Here is a 21,933-nt window from a genome sequence, read left to right as displayed (position 1 = left end):
GTCCAGTGGTAAGCCCTAAATAGTAAGCATTTATAATTTCGCCGGACCATGTTTTTAATTAGCACACTCGATTGATTGAGCGTAAGAACAAACACTGCGTGACTTTACCGAAAAAAAATCTAGAACTTCACCTCAATGGATGTTACACCTTACTGTGGCAGGACCACCGATGACCTCCAATTGTATTTATTCAGGAAGAATAGTCGAATACAGCTTTTGTTATGCATAACCGCACCTGCAGATGAGAGATCTTGTGGAGTCACCTTTGAGACCGGAGTCTGCAGTGTCCCATGATTCTGCCGTGACTGTGTGCTGTTGCTGCTGAAGTGATGTATGCACCCTGTATAATACTGTGGCATCTTCTGGGGGATATGTACTTTACTTTGTCAAAACCTTGATCGCATGGGGGTATGGAGTCCTCTAGTGGACCCATATGACAGGTACGGTATAAACACAAACAAATTATAGTCCAATGAATTGGCTTATAACGTGGAAATGTATAGCAGCAAAGTACAGGTGTTGGCAATCTACGGCTCCGGAGCCGCATGCGACTCTTTTAAGGACTGCTCGAAATATTTTTTTACCGAATTCGAAAAAGGCTGCTATTTTGGTTGCCGACCCCGAGTATAGTGCTCTATTTCTACAAACTGCACCGCATGTGCACACCCCGTTGAAACCAACCTATTTTAGAGTTAATCGTAGGATACAACCAATGCATAATACACGATGCGATTTTATGGGGGGATTTACCCATCTCATTTTCAGTTGTCATCCCCGGGAGGAATACGTCATTATCCCCCATTTTTTTGTATTGCTTGGATAACTTCAGTTTAACACGTAGGCTTTCGCGACCAATATTGAAGATAACGTTAGTTAGGCTAATATTTTTTGTTGGCAATGTTTTAAGTTCATCCCATCCTTGCAAGACACGCTCGACCTTTCTGCAATTTTTTTTCCCAATTGTTCCCAAATATGGTACGTCATATTTCATATTACACATTGAGTTTTTTTTATGGTAAGACCCAATTTCAGAAATCAGTACCATATACACAAACTTAAGGAGGCACAAGACAAACATACCGTTCTTAAATGTATTTTATTCGGAAATGTATGTACATAGTATGTACACAAATCCAGAAAATGCATAGGGATTAAACATGCAGATTCAAAGCCAAGAGTTATACACCTCAATATGTATGAAAATAATGCATTTCCACAGCAGTAACAATGTACACAACTCAGCATGATAAAGGCATGGCTATATTGTCACATTAGTCGATACATTTCTCGCAATACATCTCTCTCCATCACTACATGTTGAAAATAAAATAGTACATGCCAAATAAACCGATGTTTCAACACACTTTTTATTCCAGAGGCTTTCAAATCACTGACATTTAAAATCCCTTATTTTCCGTCAATTCCGACCACAATAGGCCATGCAATTCTTCATGTAAGTTACAATGTTACAACTGTGGAAAAAAGCCCCATGTGCATACAGTGTATTGAACACAATGCAATTTTTGCATTGCAATGTGACGAAAGTTTTTCCTCTGAATGATAATTATTTGTCGAGTTGATATTTCAGCTGGCCCCACATTTTAAGTGTAAGACTATATAATCTATACACAGAAAATACTGTCATCCGTTCTACAAGAGTGCTATTGATAAAAGTATACAAAGATTTACAAAACACACTGGAACAAATCCATAACTGATTGTATTAATTACAAACTGTAATGATTCTGAACTCATTACAAAAAATGTTAAGTGTACTAAAAATTATAATCTGGATTCTCTTGATGAATACAACATAAAAAAACACAACCGAAATGCTTTTCATGAAAGTAGCATATGGTTCAAATCCGGTATCCTGCTCAGACCACAACACTCCATACATGGACTGTACACAAATCCACCAGCAATGTAGGCTCTAGACCAGGGTTCGGCAAACTGTGGCTCTGAAACCGCATGCAGCTCTTTAAGGACCGTTTAGTATTCACACGCATTGTGGTTCTTGAAAGAGTTTTTTTACCTAAACGGAAAAAAATTACTTGTTATTTTGGTTGAAGACCCCTGCTCTAGACTCTTAAGAGTATATGGTAATTAAGGCATAAAGAGCACTTCAGTCAATCTCGATGACAATGATAAATTGTCTTGAGTTTGTTTGAAATGCACGTTTTCTTTCGCCTGAAAGATGTACTTTTTCCACCGACTGCTGGAGAGAATGCGAGTTGTGTGTACTGCCTGTATTGCCAATGTTAAAGAACAGGAATTAAAAGTAATGTGCCTCCAACGTAACTGATTACAATAAAAATACATGGAACTGCCTAAACAGCTCAGCTGCCACTAAATCCAGTTTATAATTTTAAGTGTCCTAAGAATGTTATTGTGAATAACACTTACCAGTTTAATCACCTAGCTGTTAGAAAATAGCAAAACATTACTGATCCCACTATATTAAGTAGTATTCTTGCCACATCAGTTAGCATGTTAAAACAAGAGTAACAATTTGTCTTCCATACATTCCACAACCAATACATTTGAATTTAATTTAATCCTCAATGCCCCAGAGGAATAAATCCCATTATTTAAAATTCCATTTGTATTGTGCCTTGCTAAGTGGTTTTGCAGTGAGGCTAATGATAAGGCCACAGACAAGCACATCGGTTGGGTTTGACCTGCACACGATGAGTTAAAAATTATTACAATAATACAATTTCACTACTCTTTGGTTCTTTCGGTAAAGTCACGTAGGTATAAAAAAGAACCAAAGAGTATGGATTCATGCAGTCACGAAAGCTTCAAATCTACAATTTCACTGTTCAAATGTGTTCTCCGTTTTACTTATAAAGCCATGTAAGCTAAATGGCATACACATGCCAATATTTTTAACACTTACGAATACATTTACAAATAAACTCGGCTTTGGTTTAGTTTGCACCCTGTTAATTAAAAACCCACCAATACATTTTTACCAAAATTATGTATTGCCAATGGCACCAGTGTAAGCATGTCTGTGGCTGTTTCAGCCAATAGATTAAGAACACATATCTCATGTTTACTTTCAGAAGTGGCAGTATAAAAAAATGCCCCAACCCAATACAGTATAAAGCTGTTTGATGTTAAAAACTAATAATTCAGACCCTGTCTGATTAACCACAGGTTTTAGCATATGTCAATACTGACACAGTGCACTGGAACAGTTGGATAGAATATTCACAAATCTCACATTCAACAGTAAAACTTCCACACCAGATAAGATACCAAGCCACCCTTTCTAGTATAAAACAATTTAAGCTCCTTGCATGTACGTTGTAGGCATTTAAACTACCAAGAACTTGTCTTACATCTAGTGGTAGATTCTGTTAAACGCATTAATTAACAAAAATGCAAACTTTGGACCTCCATTACCATTTGTGCTCTTTTACTGTGTAAGAGATGCTGAATTGACCTTTATTGATGTAGATGGTCTCTAACCACATTTAGAAATTCCAGCACCGCCTGTGCATCGGTGGGATGCCGAGGTGTTGTCTTGGCGCACAGCAGATAGGAGGACCAACGTGCTAGTCAGCGTAGTGCATTATGGGCTCCACGTAGTTGCCGGGGAAGAGCCCTGTGTGGCCATTGGTGGCACCCTCGTACCAGCCGTCATCGTTTTTCCTGACCACATAGATGATGGAGCCCTCGTGAAAGCTCAGCTCATCATCCTTGTCCTGGACGTAGTCATACACTGCCACCACTAGGAAACACAAAAAGAGTGAGGATAATGAGTGTGACCAACACAGCATATGCTTGCTTTTTAACGAAGTTGTCAATTCTGCGTTGTTCAGTGTGTGCACAGTGAATATTCACCCTTCTCAATGTAGATTTTGGGTGCCCATTCGGGATCCCCATCTGCATAGGGGTCCGAGTATTGCACCACAGAGGCTTCTTCGTCGTAGTCGATGGGGGGTGGTGGAGGCAGTAGCGAGTCATCGCCCCCAGAGCCAAAGCCCACCAGATCATCCGGGGGCGGAGGCAATGCTTGTGTTGGGCTGTCTGCAACTTTATAACAAAGAGATGACATTAGTGAGCTCTTCACATGCTGCCATAACTGCCGATTAAAGCAAATTACGTAACATTGTAATCACTGGGTGAAGTGAATCAATTAGTAAGAAAGAAACATAATTCACTGAAATAAATCGCACAAACATAAAGCAAAGCCCTAAATATAAAGCATAATTTTTAAGGTGCCCTCAATTATGACCACTTACTGTTCTCCTGCATGCGGGCCACAAAGCCCGTGAGGGGAATCTGTGGGGTGAGCTGGGGCATTGGCGGAGGGGGCGGCGCATGTGACACTGATAAGGACAAACACAAAGCAGTGCATTTGCAATTAGCTGTAAAGCAGTAAAAAATTGATCCATTGCCTGAAAAAATATTTGACAAAAGCGACAGAAGGCAGGCGCAATATTGCTTGATCAGTAAAACTAGACTTCATCAGATAAAATCTCAAAACCAGACACACATATGCATGTGAATTATGAAGTCAAGCTTTGTATTTTTATTCTAAGCCTCCGCTTCAAAATCATTCCAAACCACGTTAAACTATGGTAATACGAGGCCAAAGTGACACATTTTATATGAAGGCTAAGGATTCCGTCGTGGGTGTGCTCCCTCTGGCGGGAGGGCAGGGGAGGAGTGCTCTAAGTGCCACCTACTGGGGTTGTGGCTGTAGAAGGGGCCGCCATTGAGTTGTGAGGACTGGGAGGTAACGGATGGGGGACGGCGCGAGCCTCCTGAGCTGATGGACGTGGCCGAGTTATTCCGCGTCATCTGCCTTGGCATGGAGTTGTATTGGGAACCGGGCCCAGCTGCAAAATCCCGACAATATAGCTTCCAGCAGCCCATTCACATTCACTGTATTCATTCACTTCAAGTTCCTCTTACACGTCACGCTAAGTTATGTTTACTTCCATGTAAGGATTAGTATTAAAACAGGACAGCAACTACAGCAAGTTGACGACCGTTCAATACCAATGTCCATGTTTGAGGCAACAAAAGTAGCCTTGACACAAGCAACACAAGCATTTGCCATCACTATTTTCAGCCTGATGATGAATTCAGAAGCAAGCGTTCACAGGGCATAGCCAGACATCAATAATGTGCACACAGAATGTGCATGAATTACCATTTGACTGGTTGGCAGTGCAGTTTAGTTTTTTAGGCAAACGTGCTCTTCTTCTAAATAAGCCAACACATCGTCATGTTTTATTACCACTGGCTACGTCCATTGTTAGATTAGTAGCAAGACAGAACAAAATGGTGAGTACTACATTCATGAAGCCTGATCTTACCAAACATGGGAGGGGGAGGAGGTGGGGCTGGCACACCAATGGATGCTGGCAGCCAAAAGAAACTTGTGTTAAATCTCACAAGCTTAGAGCTACTGATACAGCTCAAAATATCAACACAAGCATTCACCTAAAGATCTAGCAACATTCACCTCGGTTTTCCAACATGCAGTTGTTTTGTACGATAATTGAAAATTTGCTCAAATCAAAGCATATCACAACGTATTACCATCCAATGATTAACTTGCACTTGGAATAAGTAAACCTTGTCAGCCACTGTAACCATGATGTTCCTTATTTACCTGGGGAATCCTCACTGCGCCTTGCAACTTTTCCATAAACAACCTGCTTGGCATCTTGGGCCAATTTATCTAAGTATTTTAGCATGAAAGAACCTGGAGATAAGCCACTAATAAAAAAAAATCACGTAAAATGTAAATAAACATCACCCATAACTGGTTGGATAGTTGACACCAATACGATCTCCAGTCCACAAGGCTTTCAATATCACTGGCTTTAAATTGAGTTGGGGGTTTTGACATTAATGCCAAAGGAACAGCTGGAATAACTGAAAACACAAAAAAGAGGCACGATTTGCTCTCAAGATGTAAATGAAGCTTACCTGAAAGTGGTGGGGCTGGAGGGGGAAAAGAATTGTTGTAAACGTCAGCAGGCATGGGGGAAGGTGGTGGTGGGTAAGAGGAAGTAGGTGGACCTATGCAATTAAATGTGAACAAGCGACAAACATGCAAAGATGTTAGTGGGCCACTGAAAACCACTGCTAATGTAAAATACAATTACGCATGCCTCATGCGTAGAATATTGCTTAAGATTGAGTAGTTAGGCACATGCTCAAACCAGTAAGATACTTGTACACAGACACTCCATCTAATAATCTGAAGACTACTTTAAATACACAAGAAGACAGGTGGCTATACTGCCCATGCTACACATACAATTTTGCTGCAAGATATAACGAATTAGAGTTAAACATGCTTTAATATACAAGTACTTTGGCTGACAAACATTGGCGATAATTATGAAAGCAATAATTACTACATCACTCAATGACAATACCACAATTTAATAACAGGAATCGTCAAGTGTGTTTTCGAGTCAAATTAGCATTTCAAGAATAAACAATAGTTTTATGGAGTGGAAGCACTCTAGACATGTTTAATGCTACAGTGGTGAGTACAGTATAAATAGCAGCACAGAATTATTTCAGCACGTGATGAAGCCGGTTTTAGGGCATTCAGCTCCATGCAATGTCTTCAAAGTACTGTCACGACTTCCAATCTGTTGCTTCTCAAGTGTGATTAAAAGAATGTAGAGTAATGGTGCATAAATCAGCACGATATATTTATTATACTGGATGCACTTTGCTACAACAGCACACACACAGATGTTCGTGTGTTTATGTATTTATTTATATTGGCCACTGCTCGGATGTGAAATAAAACGAAGAGGTAAAAATGTCCTTGGTAACACGAAATATGATCTATGTGCAGCGAGGTTTTTTTTCTTATCATATGACACAGTAATAGAAAATTATTTACTTAAGTGGTCAGCTTTAAAAGAAAGAATAGGTTAACATAAGCATCCCCATTGGTTAGCATAATTTTGAACCCTTGGGCATTTTCTGTAATGTGCATCGAGATGAATTCATCATTACCATCCATGATATATTCACTGCTGGATAACAGCCTCCAAGACTCACATTTTCTCTCGTGGCCAAGCTCCTGCACAAACGTATTTAATAGGTCCATCTCCACGTAGACATTCTCGACCACCAGTCATCATCCCTTCTCGTGATGGGTCCAACCAAGCACACTAACGTTTGTTATACGTCAATTATGTTTCTAACTTTTGTATGTTTTGCGATGTATGTTCCGCTATTTCAAAATGTTAATTACAAGCATGAACCTATTCATGCCATGGCCACGTTTCAGCTATTATTTTATTTTACTTGTCAACGTCCATGTTTCTGATCCATATAGTATAGCAGGAATATGCACTGATTAAACAGACAGATGCTTTGCAAAGTCCATCAATGATGCCAGGATAGATTTGTGCAGACAGCGAGGAGGGCAGTCATGAAAAGACCTTGGCTGAAGACACTTGGTATGGAGGGTGGGGGCACAGGGATCGGAATGCCCACGCTGCCGCTGCCACTATTCTCCCGGCTGCCTCCGCTCCGGCTGCCTCCACTGCTGCCACTGATGCCCACAGGAAGGAATAAACATCATTATATAAGAATATTAAACGGTTTAAATACAACAGCGCCATCTTCAGCTGCAACATTAAAACGATCATTAATGCATATAATACGGGAACATTTTTCAAATTATTTAAAACTTTAAAATATCAGAGTAGGGCTCCTTGCTGGATTAAGGGGCACCTAAACAAAATCCCTTTTTTATAATCATCCTGCACATGTTAGTACCACAACTGCAGAAAAATCAAAAGCAAATGAAGCATGGTTTAAAACAAGAGGTTAATAAAGCAGATATTAAGCAACCAAGCAATTACCCAGCACAAGAAAAACTTACCGCTCAGAAACCCTGGCCATTTTTTCTCGTACAAAAAGATGCTCAAATTTCAACGGCACTAACATTCTTCCTGCCAACAGGAAGTCTGTCTCCTATCCCTCACTACCTGTATGTTCGAGCCCTTTGGTTGAGGGAAGCAGTACGTGCAGGGCTCTGTAGGTGCTGCTGCTGAGAGGCTGGAGGCCCCCAACCCGGGCTGGCTGTGTAATCGTTAGGCAGAGCTGGCGGCCGAACCGGCTCCAGAGTCCGGTAGGGAGAGCTCCTTCTGCAGAACCAAGAGCAGAGAACTGACCCCTCACCCCTGCCAGTGCCTCCCGGTGGACCCACTAGACAGAGCCATTCCGCATCATCGGCTTCGAGAGAGAATGCCCTCAACATCAGCAGTGAAACTGCAAGCAAAGTGCAGCTGTATTTAACATGAAAATATTTTCTATCCTTAATCAAGGAATGAGGGGATGAAAGAAGATAAGTAGACACTAAACGCCAGCAAAATAGTTTCTTAAACAATGGATAAATAAAAATGCACTTCAATCACAGATTTGACATTTAAGGAAAGGGGAAGTGAATTAAAGCGGGCAATCAATGAAGACGACATAACCCTACATACCCCTTGCGTCCCAGAGTGCTGCATTGCGGCAGGCAAGTCAAGGCACCCGTGTCATGCCAAGCAGGTGATAGAGAAGGAAGCAGCAGTTAGTTTCATGCACAAATGCACCAGCAAGTAAAAATAAACCAAAGTTCCTTTCAATCTCATGCAATATTTCAAGATTATTTGGAAAATGTGTTTAATTTTCAGTGGTGTGCCTGTCCAGCCTCCTAAAACAGAATTGATATATACTGTATTTGTTTTACAATGGGAATAAATTGTAAAATGCAATATCTCTGAGAAAAATATTTCCTTTTTTTAACAGCAATGACACAATTAACCAACAACTAATAATTTCTACAAACAAGGCATAAAATATAATCATTTGTCAGCAGTTGAACGCCAATAAATGTTTACCTGCATGACTCATGGTGTACAACATTTATAGAATGATTTGTTTCACACAAAAAATATACAGTATGTTTAATGTCAATAAAAGGGGCACAGTTTCTTTGAGAAACAAAGTATGAAGTTAATCATTTGTCATCGTAAGATGATGAATAAACAATCAATCATCGACAATCGTCAATCCAATGCTGCAATTCGACAATTACACTTGAACATAATAAAATGTTATCTTTCCATCTCAGGGGTGGATGTTTCTCAGGCGTGTCCTCTTTAGGCTGCCACTGCCATTTTCGACGACTGGCTATAATCTCTTATAGCTATGTGGATTGCCCAAGATCATAGATGTCAATGTGATGTCTCTAATTTGCATTTGTTCTCTAATCTACACATTCCCTCTGTTTCTCAGTCTAATTCCGAACTTGCACCTCCCCATGCTACTTTGCACACATTTCAGCTTTGTGTAAAAAAAAAACCCTTCTCATTATCAAAAACATTTCCCAAAAGCATTCCATTGTGTTCCTGTTCACCTCTTTATCTCTTCATTATTCTCCCCATTCTCTGTCACCATTTGTCTTAGATATTCATATACAGTGTGTTTTACAGTTGTATCTCCAACTTCTTGCAAATAACTTTTGTTTTGCTCATATTTATCTTTAGCCCAATTTTGCAACCTTCTTTGTTCTATTCATAAATCATTCCTTACAATTCATTTCAAATGGATGTTATAATAGCTATTTTGTCAGATTTTACGAGTTGGAAAGGTTACTCGGGATTGACGTTTCAATCCTTGATGTCTGAGCCACTGTAAAGTTGAATGCAGCAATCAAAAGCAATCAGTGCTCTGCGTGATGTCTGATTGCAAAGTTGGTGGAGGCATTGCAACAGTTTTTCTACTTGAGCAAATTCTTATGAGATTCTGTAAAGCGGCTCATGCTTTAATAGTGGGAAAATTATGTTTTGTGTCCCTATCCTTTTTGAGGCTATCCGCATTATATATCCATTTTAAACATGTTCACCTCATCTTCATGTAAAAGCTGTGACCACGTCGTTCATAAAACCGTGCATTTTAAATTGCATTGTCTTACTTTGCCAATGTCTATGGAATTCCAAGCAAGTGCCTCTGTGCTTCTTTGCACAGATGTTAACTTTTGTTCCATTCTCTTGTCCATCTCACAGTAGGTAATATGCAGTGATTTAAGATGTTTCCCTTTAGACATACTGGTACATGACTTACAATATTAAGTTAAGTTTTTAAAAAGTACTCTTCTCTTGTTCACCTCTTTATTTTATAAGTTTGATCCCAGTGTGCCTTAAATAACTGCCTTTGGTAAATATACTCTTACACATTTTTCAGTTGTATGCCCAATTGTTGAGCTGCATGATTATCCATCCCAAATGGTACATTTTAGAGCATTCCAAGGGCATTTAGTTACTTACCGCACTGTACATTAAAAACCACTCCTCAGTTCACAAGCTTTGATTTTGAATAGGCAAAATTCCGAACATCTAAAGGCAGACCCGCCCACACACACAAAAACCAATATAGACCGTCCAATTCATAACGACGATAATGGGGGCTCAGATTTGCTCCGCACACGAGAACATGAGTAGCACTGGAAACTGACAGGAGGATAATGCGAAGTTTCATCCACTGCTTGTACAAATATGATTTCCTAGAATATGAAAGTGATAAACACACATTGGTATTATTCACATAACTATTAGTTTTTCCCTGTTTTCTAAAAATACCCATTGCAATGTATGGCAATAGTTTAAAACACAACATGCAATAGTTTTCAACAGCCCTGGTACAATACATGAAATATTAGATTAACGGCATGACAATAGAGCATGCAATTGTATTTCACATCCTTGCCCATGTAAAATTCTCGAATTACAACTAAATAAAGAAATAAAGGTGTGACCTCGTACCCAATGGTTCCTCTGCTGACTGAAGGAGGGCTGGGAGGTTTTTGAGTGGGCGGTGTGCTCCGGGAAATACTGCTGGTCCTTCCGTTGGGGTTGTTTCCCTGCTGCAACAAAGGCACACCCAAAACTGAGCACAGCCTACATGCGCTGCAAGCTCACACCACAGTGCTTGCGATAAATCATCACCAAAACAACTGCATGGCCCGCAAATTAAACGGACCTTACACAACACAGCACAATACACTTACACAGCACAAACAGAATACGGTATTTGATTTCTTACCTTAGCCTTCAGAAGCCACTTTGCGCAAAGCAGAAAATAAAAATAGAAGCAAAATATAACTTATCTATAAATCTGCATGCAGTTAAGGCAACACATTTTATGGAGTGAGGTTTGATTTACACGATGGCTTGTCTTTTTTAGAGTCGATTCAATATACATTTTAAATGATCACTTTTAGGTAACACCATGGAGACATACACAACAGCTGAATGAGTAAATGTGCAATAAAGTGTTATTTATATTGTTTTCCTTTGAAATAAATATTTACTGCCATTTAAACATCGTCCACAAACGTGGTAATATATGTTTTCCAATGGCTTTCTAAACACGTTGTAACAGAGACGCTCAATATGTTGTCATTTAATGTCTGATAACACTGCTCATAAACCCCCCTTAGCCGACACTTCTGTTTTATTAAAACAATCTACACGTGTTAACTTAAGAGGAAACTAGAGTTTGAGAACCATTGACCTTACATTTTTTACTTGGAAAACCAGACAGGTAGGTTTGACAGACCATCTTGTGAGTGCATATTTTCTTTCATCAAAGACACAAATATTACATCACTGAAAAGTATGTATTATTCGGACTCAGCAGTGAGGATTTGGTAAAGTAATTCTATTCATGTTACACACATTGGCTATTATTATATACCAATTTATTGCATAGAAGACAAATGCCAGCTGTCATGGTTTAAACAAATGAAAATCGTAATGAAAATGGCAGGACAATGACTGTAGAAAAATATACAGTAAGTCCCTGGGTTACGGAAGACCCGACTAACGGAAATCCGACCTTATGGAAATGCTTCCATAAATCATGTAAAAAAATATGCGGAAATTTTTGCGTTAGTTACCAAGCGTCAATAGTGCAGCACGGTGAGGTTGCGGATGAATACCGCGGAGCGAGGTATAAGCCCCGCCCTTACACCTTGCTCCACCAAAACGCTGCCTTCACCGAGCCTGAGCCTCACGAGAATTCGGGTAAATGGAATTTTTTTTGTAGTATTACGAAATAATTTTCCTTTCGTAGCATTTTTAAATTTTTTCTATGCTTAGAACTCTTTTTCCCATGTTTCTATTGCTAGTTTTCTTCATTTTAAGTTTATTTCATGAATTATTTATTCTATGTAATTCATTTACCAAAATTACACTTCGACTGCTTATGGTCTCAGCCAAAAGTGATCGGAGAAGTCTAGGCCTAGCCTAATGCACGGTAAACGAACATTCGGAAGTGACTGCTTTCTGTAAACAATTAATATAAAAATTTTTGTGGTATTCATAAGCAATTGGATAAAGTATATGTTCCATTAGTTTAATTATGGGTAGTATTAGGGTACATATTTGATGAAATTCAAGAATCATAGGAAGTACAGGGCATACCTACAGCGATAAGATACAGGCAGCGATAGAAAACGGATGACAGCGCAATACAGTGCTGAGAGAAAACAAACTAGTAATCGGGTAGGGGAGGCACTAATTAGCATATGGGATTTTATCTTGATTTGGGGAGCAAATTGTTCAGTTTCTGACATATGGAAAATTTGTGTTATGGATCGTTCTTGTGGACCTAACCCTTCTCTGTTACCCGTCGACTGCCTGTAATCAGTTTATAATAATGTTTAAAACCATCTTCTTGCCCTCTTAGATGTACAACCACTAATGTTCTACTTTAACAGTTAAAATAAACGTGCAGGATTCAAATGCAAACTGCAACTTGTATGCTCATGCACAGTTTATCAGCCATTTTTACATTCGAGCCAGAGGCCATTGAGCAGCACTGACACATAATTTTCACTACGCAGTTAAACAATCATACGCAGATTAGAAAACTAAACGAAGAAATATATTACAATTGATCAAATACACATTATATGCTTTTACCAAAATGTCTGCAACATTAAATTATTCGACCGAAAAAGGTCAGGCAACACAATCACCACATTATTTCCTACTTAAATTTCTAACACTATGTATGAGTTGCAAAAAAAATCCAGTAACGTCCCCCATGACATTGAACTGTTTACTTCATGAATTCAAAATTCGTCATGCAGCTTGAGTGGACCACAAAACATGCACCTACCAAAACCAGTGCTACACACAAGCTAGGCCGAGGGCTCATTCCACTTATTACCTTCATGCCGTGGCCGATGTCATCCAACACGTTGAAGTCCAGTGGCTTGCGCACATAGCGCACAGGTCGCTCGGGGTTGACGGGTGCCAGGATCTTGTGTGTGCGTGTTGTGTTCTTGTTGGTGGTCAGAATGCCGATCTCACGCCGGGCCACCTTTTCTTTGTGGATGCCCACCGTCTGCAAGACAAAAGGTGTCATTCATATACGGTAGTTTACATTCACGGGAATAAACAGCAATATAGACACCGATTTCAGTTATCATATTTTTTACCAATGCGTATTATCCATTATCAGAAATATTGACATGAAGGAAAAAGAGAGAATAGATTAAAGGTGTGCAACGAAGCATGACAGATGCATGCCTGGAATTACATTTTGAGACAGAAATTGGAACACGAATTAGAGAATATGTGAAGGCTAAGACGTTAATTTTAACTGTTAAGAAAAGTCTGTGGGTTTCGGCAGCACACCGTTAGAGATGATAGCCGATAGTCAAGAATGATAGAGTGGTAGCCAAGGGTGGGAACTCGCTTAAAAGGAAATGCACCGAGGAGACAGTGATGAAGCGAGTTCACATGCAGTTGTTTATTACATCCCGCGATTATGAGGCAGCAACACCTTGGGGAAGCCTTCATCCAGCAGTGGGTTAGTTATGATTAGTGATGATAATGGTGTGATAACAATTTCTTGGAATGAAATGTTGAGACTGAAACACGTTGAGTCAAACATAATTAAATAGAATAACCAAAACTTAAAAGTACTTAAAAAAAGACAACTGTATATTATGACAGCAATATCCCATCAATCTTGATTTGAAGCTTTTGTGACTGCAGGAATCCATCTTTCGGTAAAGTCACGTAGGTAGAAAAATAATAGATCACGATAGATCACAATCGTCATCAGGTGGGACAACCACAGCAAGAAAAAACTGCTGAAGTAGGCGAGAGATCTGCCATGGCACGAGGTTATATAGGACTTGGCTGCAGGGGAGGAGAGAGAAGTTGGGGGGAAAGGAGGCGGGGCAGAAAAATGGACCCGCAGCAGCACCCGGGTCACTGGAGTAAAAAGGACCACCGCAGCAGCATTGGAGAGGTCGGTTGCAGGGGGGTAGAGAGAAGGGGGGGGGGATTTACCGCAAAGCGGTTTGTGTGCAGGGTAGGTGGAAGCAAAGGCTAAGGCGACGGATACGAGAAAGGATGGACGATGCTGTCAGCGACGTAACTGTGGATTGAGGCGACGCAAATCAGGTAGTGGTATTAATAACGTGACAATATATTTGCGAAAGGGGGAGATGTAAATCGTGGTATTACTGTACAATAGATGTTAAAACATTTAAGATCACTCCTGATAAATGGATATTTAATTATATGAATACTGTGGTTTTATAATGTGTCTGCTATATAAACATTCTGTGCATACTGTTGTTTTAGAATGTGTCTGCTATATAAATATTTGATTCGTAAACTGTTGGAAGTAATTTCAGCGATTACATATTTACTGAACTTAAGACATTGTATGAATGTCCTATTTGGTAAACTTAATTCCATACTGAACGGTTCCTTAATAAAAAAAAAACTGATTATCAACATGTTATGAACCATAATATCACATCCATTATATGGGCATGAAACACACTCTACGCAATAAGTTGTTTCTGCAAAGCCCATTGGTTACACTGCACGTACAACTGTATGGCCATTGCCGAATAGCATAAAACAATACATATACTGTATAAAGTATCATAATGAAAAAGTTCAAAACAACTTTGCAGAAGCAGTTTTTAGTACATACGGATAAATAACATTTAACGTGGAACATATAAAAGAAAATACAGTATAGGCTTATGTAAATAGTCAAGCAAACAGTGTCTTCTGTGAAAGAAGACCCATTTTTACAGCTCCTTGGCCAATAGTACATGTTGCTATGGGAGACTGACATCGGTAGAGATGGCCAAGTTGATTTGCATTTGTACAGCATGAGGCATCCTTGTACCAGACTACATGGCTGGGGAAATGCAGAACCAGGTCCAAAATGGACATGTACTGGACAAAATGTGGTATAAAACCAGCAGATGAAATGTAAACTATAAAATTATTTAAACTATAAACTATTTTTTATTTTACCAGGTAAGGTCTCTTTTTAAGAAGTGACCTGGCCACAAATGATAGCACAACGAAATGGCTCATTACGTGGAAATGTATAGCAGCTAAATACTCGAAATGCATGTCTAAATGTGGAGGGAAAAACCGGAGGATCCGGAGATAAGTCCACACGACCACGGGGAGAACATTCAAACTCCATATATACAGGCGTCAGGGCCGGGATCGAACCCACGATTTCCTGCATACCAGGAGAGGTGTAGTTAACTTCTCGCCACTGTGGCACCCAAATCTACATGTGCAGTCACCGTCCAGGGTGAACTTTTAGCAGGTTTCCGTAAAAAAAGCATCACAACTGGTATATTTTTTTCATCTCAATTGTTTTACAACGTGAACACTTTTACAGTGTGTACCATTAAATCAAAGTATTTCCAAGGTTATGCAGTCTGCTGAATATTTTATTTGTCAGTACAGTAGTCCGGTACACGCAGTGACATTCTTCTGCTTCCCATATGCAAAGTAACTAAACACAGTATCTGTTTCCAATTCTTAACCTACATATTTCCCCACTCCTTTTGAGGAAGTAATGTCAATGCAAATATCAACAGAACACACGCGTTTGCAGCAATAACTATGCATTAGGAGGTGATTATTTATTCATATTAATGCAGTCTACCCCAAGTGCATCCTTTGTGGCAAGAGTTGCATTTTACAAGTATATTTAATGCACCCCAATGTCCATGGACTATCTCATGTGTCAAATAGGATAGTAATGAGACAATGCAGGACATGATTCATGCTGTTATAATACATGATATATGTACATTCCCTGCATCACTCGAGGTCCTTCCTGAGCTTGTAGTATCTAACTAAAGATATTCGTGAGAAAGCGTGATTACAATATCAATTATAACAATTAATAGAAAATCACTTATTGTGTTTTTATATAATTGTAAGACGTTTGCTGATTGATTAATTAACAGATACGTTTTCATACTCAGGAGTCACTGCCTTCATGAAACTTGTTCTTCTCGCTGGAAAAAAACTCAACAGTGCGCGATTTAAAGACAATGAAAAACAATTTAGCTATCGTATTACTGCAGCAATAATGCTATTGAAAAAACCCATTGTGTTTAAAGGTAAATATAAATTGGAAACACGATTGCACACGACAACAATTTTTGTAAAACCTTAACGTTTATCACGTAAGCTTTTGCGACCAATATTATTCATAATAAAGGTTTTTGGGTTAGATCACGTAAGTATAAATGTGCCGTAACTCTCCACCACCCGCCACAGCCAGTATGATTTGTCACGTAAACAACGCGCCAATTATTTACTACTTCAGCCCACCGGTGTGTTGGAGAGTAAATCCAAAACCTTTACAATTTGAATGCGATGTTTCACTGGTAATTACATCCAGCATCATCGGGCGATTTGACAGAATAGTGAAGCAATCCACCTGCTTCCAGTCTTAAATAGAGCAAGATGACGTCATCACGTTATAGGTCTTCTTGGGACGTGACAAAAATAACTAAAACCTCACAAGGTGCGTAAAAGTCAATTCCAATAGATAGGATCATCCAACCAAAATTGCACCGACTCATTTTATGTTCCTATAAATTATCCTCACATACACAATGCATTGTGATTCCCCCATTTGTACACAACTTCGACATCAAATTTAATTTCAACAAAACCACCCCGCTTTTTTGAACGATTTATAGCAATACATATTTAAAAAGAGCTATAATGAAAAATGTATACAATTATTAAATAAAGTAGTATGTTTTTCATGACCAGGATGAAAGGTGATGTTTTTATTTTAAGTTGGTGCTTGGTCAAGCGCAAAAGCACGGACAGTGCAAGTCATTAGAAAATGCACAGATCTGTATTTTTCACGATGGTAAGAGTTCTCATTTTATGAATGTTTCGTTTGGAGTTTTGTTCACTAGAGATCGGTCCAAATGTCACACCGGCATGTCATAATAATATCACGTGCATTAATAACCCCCCCCCCATAAATTGTCACCAAAACGACTCAATGCAGGTAATGCGAGTCTTAGTATTAAAAATGCATCCAAAAATTGATGCATCCTTACAAACCTACTATTCAGTAAAAAATACTTTGTTTAAATCAAAATAACCCCACCCAGTGAGTCATGCAGAGTTATTTACTGCTCATAGTTGTCATACTTTGACATTTTTTTATTTCATTCTCATCGGGTCCCATGATATCTTACAGTACTGTCTCCATCTCTTGTCTACTCTACCTCTCTGGCCTCGCGACGTGTTGCTTATTACATAACTTGGGGCCCCACGATGGCAAGATGTTAACTATTTCAACAGGTCGTGGGTTCCATCACGACCCTGACGCTCATATAATTAGAGTTTGCATGTTCTCCCCGTGGTCACACGGATTTTTCTCTGGGTCCTCCGGTTTTCCCCTCCACATTACAGTATTTGGCTGGTATAAATTTTCATATAAGCCACTTCGTTGAACTATCATTTGCGGTCAAATCACTTCTAAAAAAAAAAGCTATATAGTTCAGTGGGCCTTACCAGATAAAATAAAAATGTTTTCTTTTTAAGGCAGTGTTATTGACAAATGTGTATTTGTTATTACTTAGCAGGACCACGGGAGATAGCAATGGCATGGGGGAGCCCTTCATCCAGCAGTGGATTGACTCTTGCTGATGAACGATCACAACACAGTTGTCTGCATATATTCGGCTTCTTATACATTTGGATAACACCTCCTAGGTTGTAGCGTTGTGTGCACTCCAATCTGAGGGTACACCAACTTCACAAAACAACTAAACATGCCCTTCTAGAAAAGGCAACATCGGTGTCTGTATCCTGGCCCCTAATTCATAAATCCCAGGGCTCGAAATGGAAAACAAGCTTCCTTCCAGTGGCAACCATTGTATTGTTTCACATCCTGTGTTTTTTTAATATAAGAAATTTGCAAGGCTCTTTCTACTTTATTGAGATTTGGATATAAGTGTTTGTATTTACATAGTTGGATGCATTGCATTCAAACTAGTAGTTTCTCAACAAGTGACTTTTCAAACTGGTTTATGAGTAAACATCCCCTCGGCTCTATATAGGAGGACTTGTTTCAGCAGCCTGTTTCTCTCTCCCACCTGAAGATGATTGCTTGTGTGGCGATCGAAACGTCGTGATCTATTATTTTTTCTCCCTACGTGACTTTACCGAAAGAACCAAAGAGTATAGAGTAAACAAAACATAGGATTTTCCACTGCGAAACAACATTGAAAAATGTTAACACAAGTCCAAAAATAGCATTAATGGGTGCATAGCCATTACAAAGTACTCTCACGAACAAATTGTATTGGAAATACTGTAGAAGCAAGTTTAAACGAGATGGCTGAATTATATTAAAACGTTATGGTACACGTGGATTCCCTGGCCAAAAGCATTGTTCATAAATGTTGCCCAATTGTACTGAAGAGCAATTGAATGATCAGACCTTCCTTTTAAATAGTTTAATTCCAACCGCTTGTGCTTTAGCTAATATACATATCATAAATGATACATTGCCTTTACTTTTACATAATACATGTTTCACTTATTGTAAATTACATAAGTGTAATTATCGTCAATGTAAAACCCCTTATTCACATTACTCTATAGCCTATGAAAAGCAATCGGAAAATGTAATTCTATAGCAGCTGCTGCTGCACAGAATGAACATTACGAAGTAGATGATTTCAGCACAATCTCAACTGTGGCAGCAAAATAAGAGGAACCAGACACACGCATGCATACGCACACAAAAGTTATACTTATTGCAAATCAGCAACTAACAAACACCAACGAACAAAACAAGGTATACCAGGTGTAAGTATTCATCTACAGTAAAGTAAATTATGAACTGCACCAGTTACTTTGACCATACTTTATTGTATTGATCAGGATGGGTTTGTGAATCTGGGGCACATAGATGTATAGCACAACAATGGATTTCCCTGCACAGCATTCCACTTATCACCACATAGCCCAGCCAGTCTTTAACAACCTGCTACGCATGGTGGTCAACCATCCAAGCACTATTCAGACGCAACCATGTTGGCCTTCAGAGATCTCACGAGATTGACAGAATTCTGGGTGATTTGGTGATTTAGTCACTGGCATATTTTTTGGGAAAAAACTTAGAAGCACAAACTCAGGAAAGTCTAAAGATACATGTTACAGGGACCCCGTGGTTAAGTAGCCGTACCTGTGAGATGTGGTTGATTGCCGACTCCATCTTGCCGAGCTGTGAAGCCTGGATGTCCAGCATCTGGAGCACATTGTTGGCGAGCGTGTTGATCTGGTAGGCGACGCTGGCCAGGGACTGAGTAGTGTACGCCTTGGTCTCCTCAAGCGCTTGCCGCTTATCTGGAGCCTGACATAGCGGAAGGACATGGAAGTGATTACGTGACTAAGGAGATATGCACATTTCCATAACTTCAGGTTAAGCACGACAAATTGTGCCTAGAAACATGGGCCACGTGAGACGTATCCTCATAAACCTTCAATGATTTACTCACTCAGCGATTATCTATGGCTTTTTCTTCATGTACTACACAAAACACTAACCTCCAAATCACTCAATGTGTTATAATGTATGTTGAACCTGCATAAATATGAAGTTGGATCATCATGCAACACGACTTATATTCACAAAAGAGACTGCAAATCATCGTGATTGAAAAAAGGGAGGTTAAATCAGGGTAGAGAGCTGGCCTGAGTCTGAAAATCAAGCCATCCCAGTTTCGACTCTGCGACCTTAGCTGCACGGGCCTCTGCGTGTCAACAAGAAGATGAGGCAGCTAAGAAGCCAACTCTAATCCTCGGAGAATTGTGAGTCTCGTGACGTCCTCTCCTCACGAACAACCACCTCCCCGAACCCTGCTGCCAACTCCTCCCCACTCACTCGGGCTTGCGAACCCGTGGGCTTTGGCAGAAACATAAACATCCTCGTCACGAAAATGCAGTGCTTCCCAGCCGCCAACAGCCCACGTAATTAAGATCCGCTTGGCTGAACACAACAGTGCAGTAATCATCATAATCAACTTAATCAACACCATCATCACCGTGCACTGTCAGCAACAGCTATGTTATCAACCATAAACATGTTATTCATTAAAGTCATCTTTATCAAAGCCTTCCAAGGGCACTGCCAAATTTATAATCACCAACTTCATTGATCCACACCCGTATCAATTTTGGCATCAGTTTTATAAACAGTAACGTTCTTCACATTCAACATTGTTATGAACTTTTTTTGTATCAACACCACCACCTAACACATCAGCATTATCACTCTTCACATTGACATCCTCGACGTATTTCCGACCTCATCCCTGATTAATTTTCCTTCACTTTTTCACTTACACCACCTGACCGTCATCTACCGCCGCTCTGATCAACTCTCACGTCTCCCCACACCTCTCGACCACCTCCTTCTCCATCATCTACATCCAACACTCCCCCATCTCCATCTCGACCACCTCCTTCTCCATCATCTACATCCAACACTCCCCACATCTCCATCTCGACCACCTCCATCATCTACATCCAACACTCCCCCTACATCTCCATCTCGCCCACCTCCTCCTCCATCATCTACATCCAACACTCCCCCACATCTCCATCTCGACCACCTCCTCTACCACCACCATCACCACTTAATCCAACTTCCACCTCTTCTTTTAACACCGCCTCTCGCTTCAACATTCACTTCCCGTCATGAACTCACCTATCACGACACCTCAATCTCTTCCACCTCCTCGTCCACCACCACCACCGACCACCACCTTCACCTCACCACCTCTTCCCCTTCCTGGCCCAGCCCAGAACCCACAGGACTCCAGATTGGCGGGGGCCTCCCACCCTTCCTACCTCTCTCATCCCTCTTCCCACTGCCCTCCTTCTCGTCGTCGCTGTGGGCGCCATCTCACCGTCACGTAGTTGCCCTCGCAGTAGTCGGCGACTCGCTGCAGGTTGCCGTGGCTCTCGAGGAGCGCGGCCCGCGCCGCGGGGACCTCCTCCTCCAGCAGCTGCTGCAGCTCCGCCATCTTCGCCTGCCGCGCGTGTCCCCTCCTCCTTCCTCCACTGGTAGCCACCGCGCATGCGCAGCCTCGCCCTGACCCCCCCCCCACCCGGGCTTCACCCTCCTCCACTCCCTCCCGGCCCACCCACTCCCTCTCAGCCCCCCCACTCCCTCCCAGCCCCCCTCCCACTCCCTCCCGAGTCCCCCCACTCCCTCCCAGCCTCCCACTCCCTCCCTGCCCCCCACTCCCTCCCTGCCCGCCCACTCCCTCCCAAACCCCCCCCCCCACTCCCTCCCAGCCTCCCACTCCCTCCCTGCCCCCCACTCCCTCCCAGCCCCCCAACTCCCTCCCGAGCCCCCCACTACCTCCCAGCCCCCCACTCCCAGCCCCCGCCTCCCACTCACTCCCAGCCCCCCCCCCACTCCCTCCCATTCGCCCCCCACTCCCTCCCAGACCCACCGCCCACTCCCTCCCAGACCCACCTCCCACTCCCTCCCAGTCCCCCTCCCACTCCCTCCCACTCCCTCCCAGTCCCCCTCCCACTC

General features: G+C 41.0%; 1 protein-coding gene across 19 annotated transcripts; it reads right to left on the bottom strand.

Annotated features, from left to right (window-relative positions):
• Window positions 1-1,077: 1,077 nt before the first annotated feature.
• Window positions 1,078-21,463, bottom strand: LOC144717944 (abl interactor 1-like). 19 transcript variants are annotated; one of them, XM_078593780.1, is made up of 13 exons: window positions 21,296-21,462; window positions 19,570-19,737; window positions 13,228-13,404; window positions 10,815-10,912; window positions 8,496-8,513; window positions 7,995-8,153; window positions 7,443-7,555; window positions 5,959-6,051; window positions 5,340-5,384; window positions 4,704-4,856; window positions 4,257-4,343; window positions 3,856-4,047; window positions 1,078-3,742 (listed from the first exon to the last, which is right to left on the bottom strand). In XM_078593780.1, exons 1-13 carry the CDS (start codon window positions 21,410-21,412, stop codon window positions 3,567-3,569), a joined length of 1,596 nt encoding a protein of 531 aa, XP_078449906.1. In that variant the 5' UTR covers window positions 21,413-21,462; the 3' UTR covers window positions 1,078-3,566. The 19 variants fall into 19 exon arrangements, with proteins under 19 accessions (XP_078449906.1, XP_078449897.1, XP_078449942.1 ...); XM_078593771.1 differs by having other exon boundaries at window positions 10,815-10,915; window positions 21,296-21,461; XM_078593816.1 differs by lacking the exon at window positions 4,257-4,343 and having other exon boundaries at window positions 10,815-10,915.
• Between the last annotated feature and the right edge of the window lie 470 nt (window positions 21,464-21,933).

This window comes from Lampetra planeri, chromosome 1, assembly GCF_965212315.1.
Source record: "Lampetra planeri chromosome 1, kcLamPlan1.2.h2, whole genome shotgun sequence".
Lineage (NCBI taxonomy): Eukaryota > Metazoa > Chordata > Hyperoartia > Petromyzontiformes > Petromyzontidae > Lampetra > Lampetra planeri.
Note: the sequence above shows the minus strand (reverse complement) of the source record. Positions and strands in the feature narration are given on the sequence as shown.

Bases quoted from the DNA above. Each gene is read 5' to 3' on its own strand.
- LOC144717944 (XM_078593771.1), bottom strand. From the start codon at position 21,412: ATGGCGGAGCTGCAGCAGCTGCTGGAGGAGGAGGTCCCCGCGGCGCGG. The intron at 4,857-5,339 runs GTAAGATCAGGC...GGGATTTTGCAG, and splicing joins TCCTCCCCCTCCCATGTTTG to CTGGGCCCGGTTCCCAATAC. The intron at 4,344-4,703 runs GTAGGTGGCACT...TGTCCTTATCAG, and splicing joins CTTCTACAGCCACAACCCCA to TGTCACATGCGCCGCCCCCT.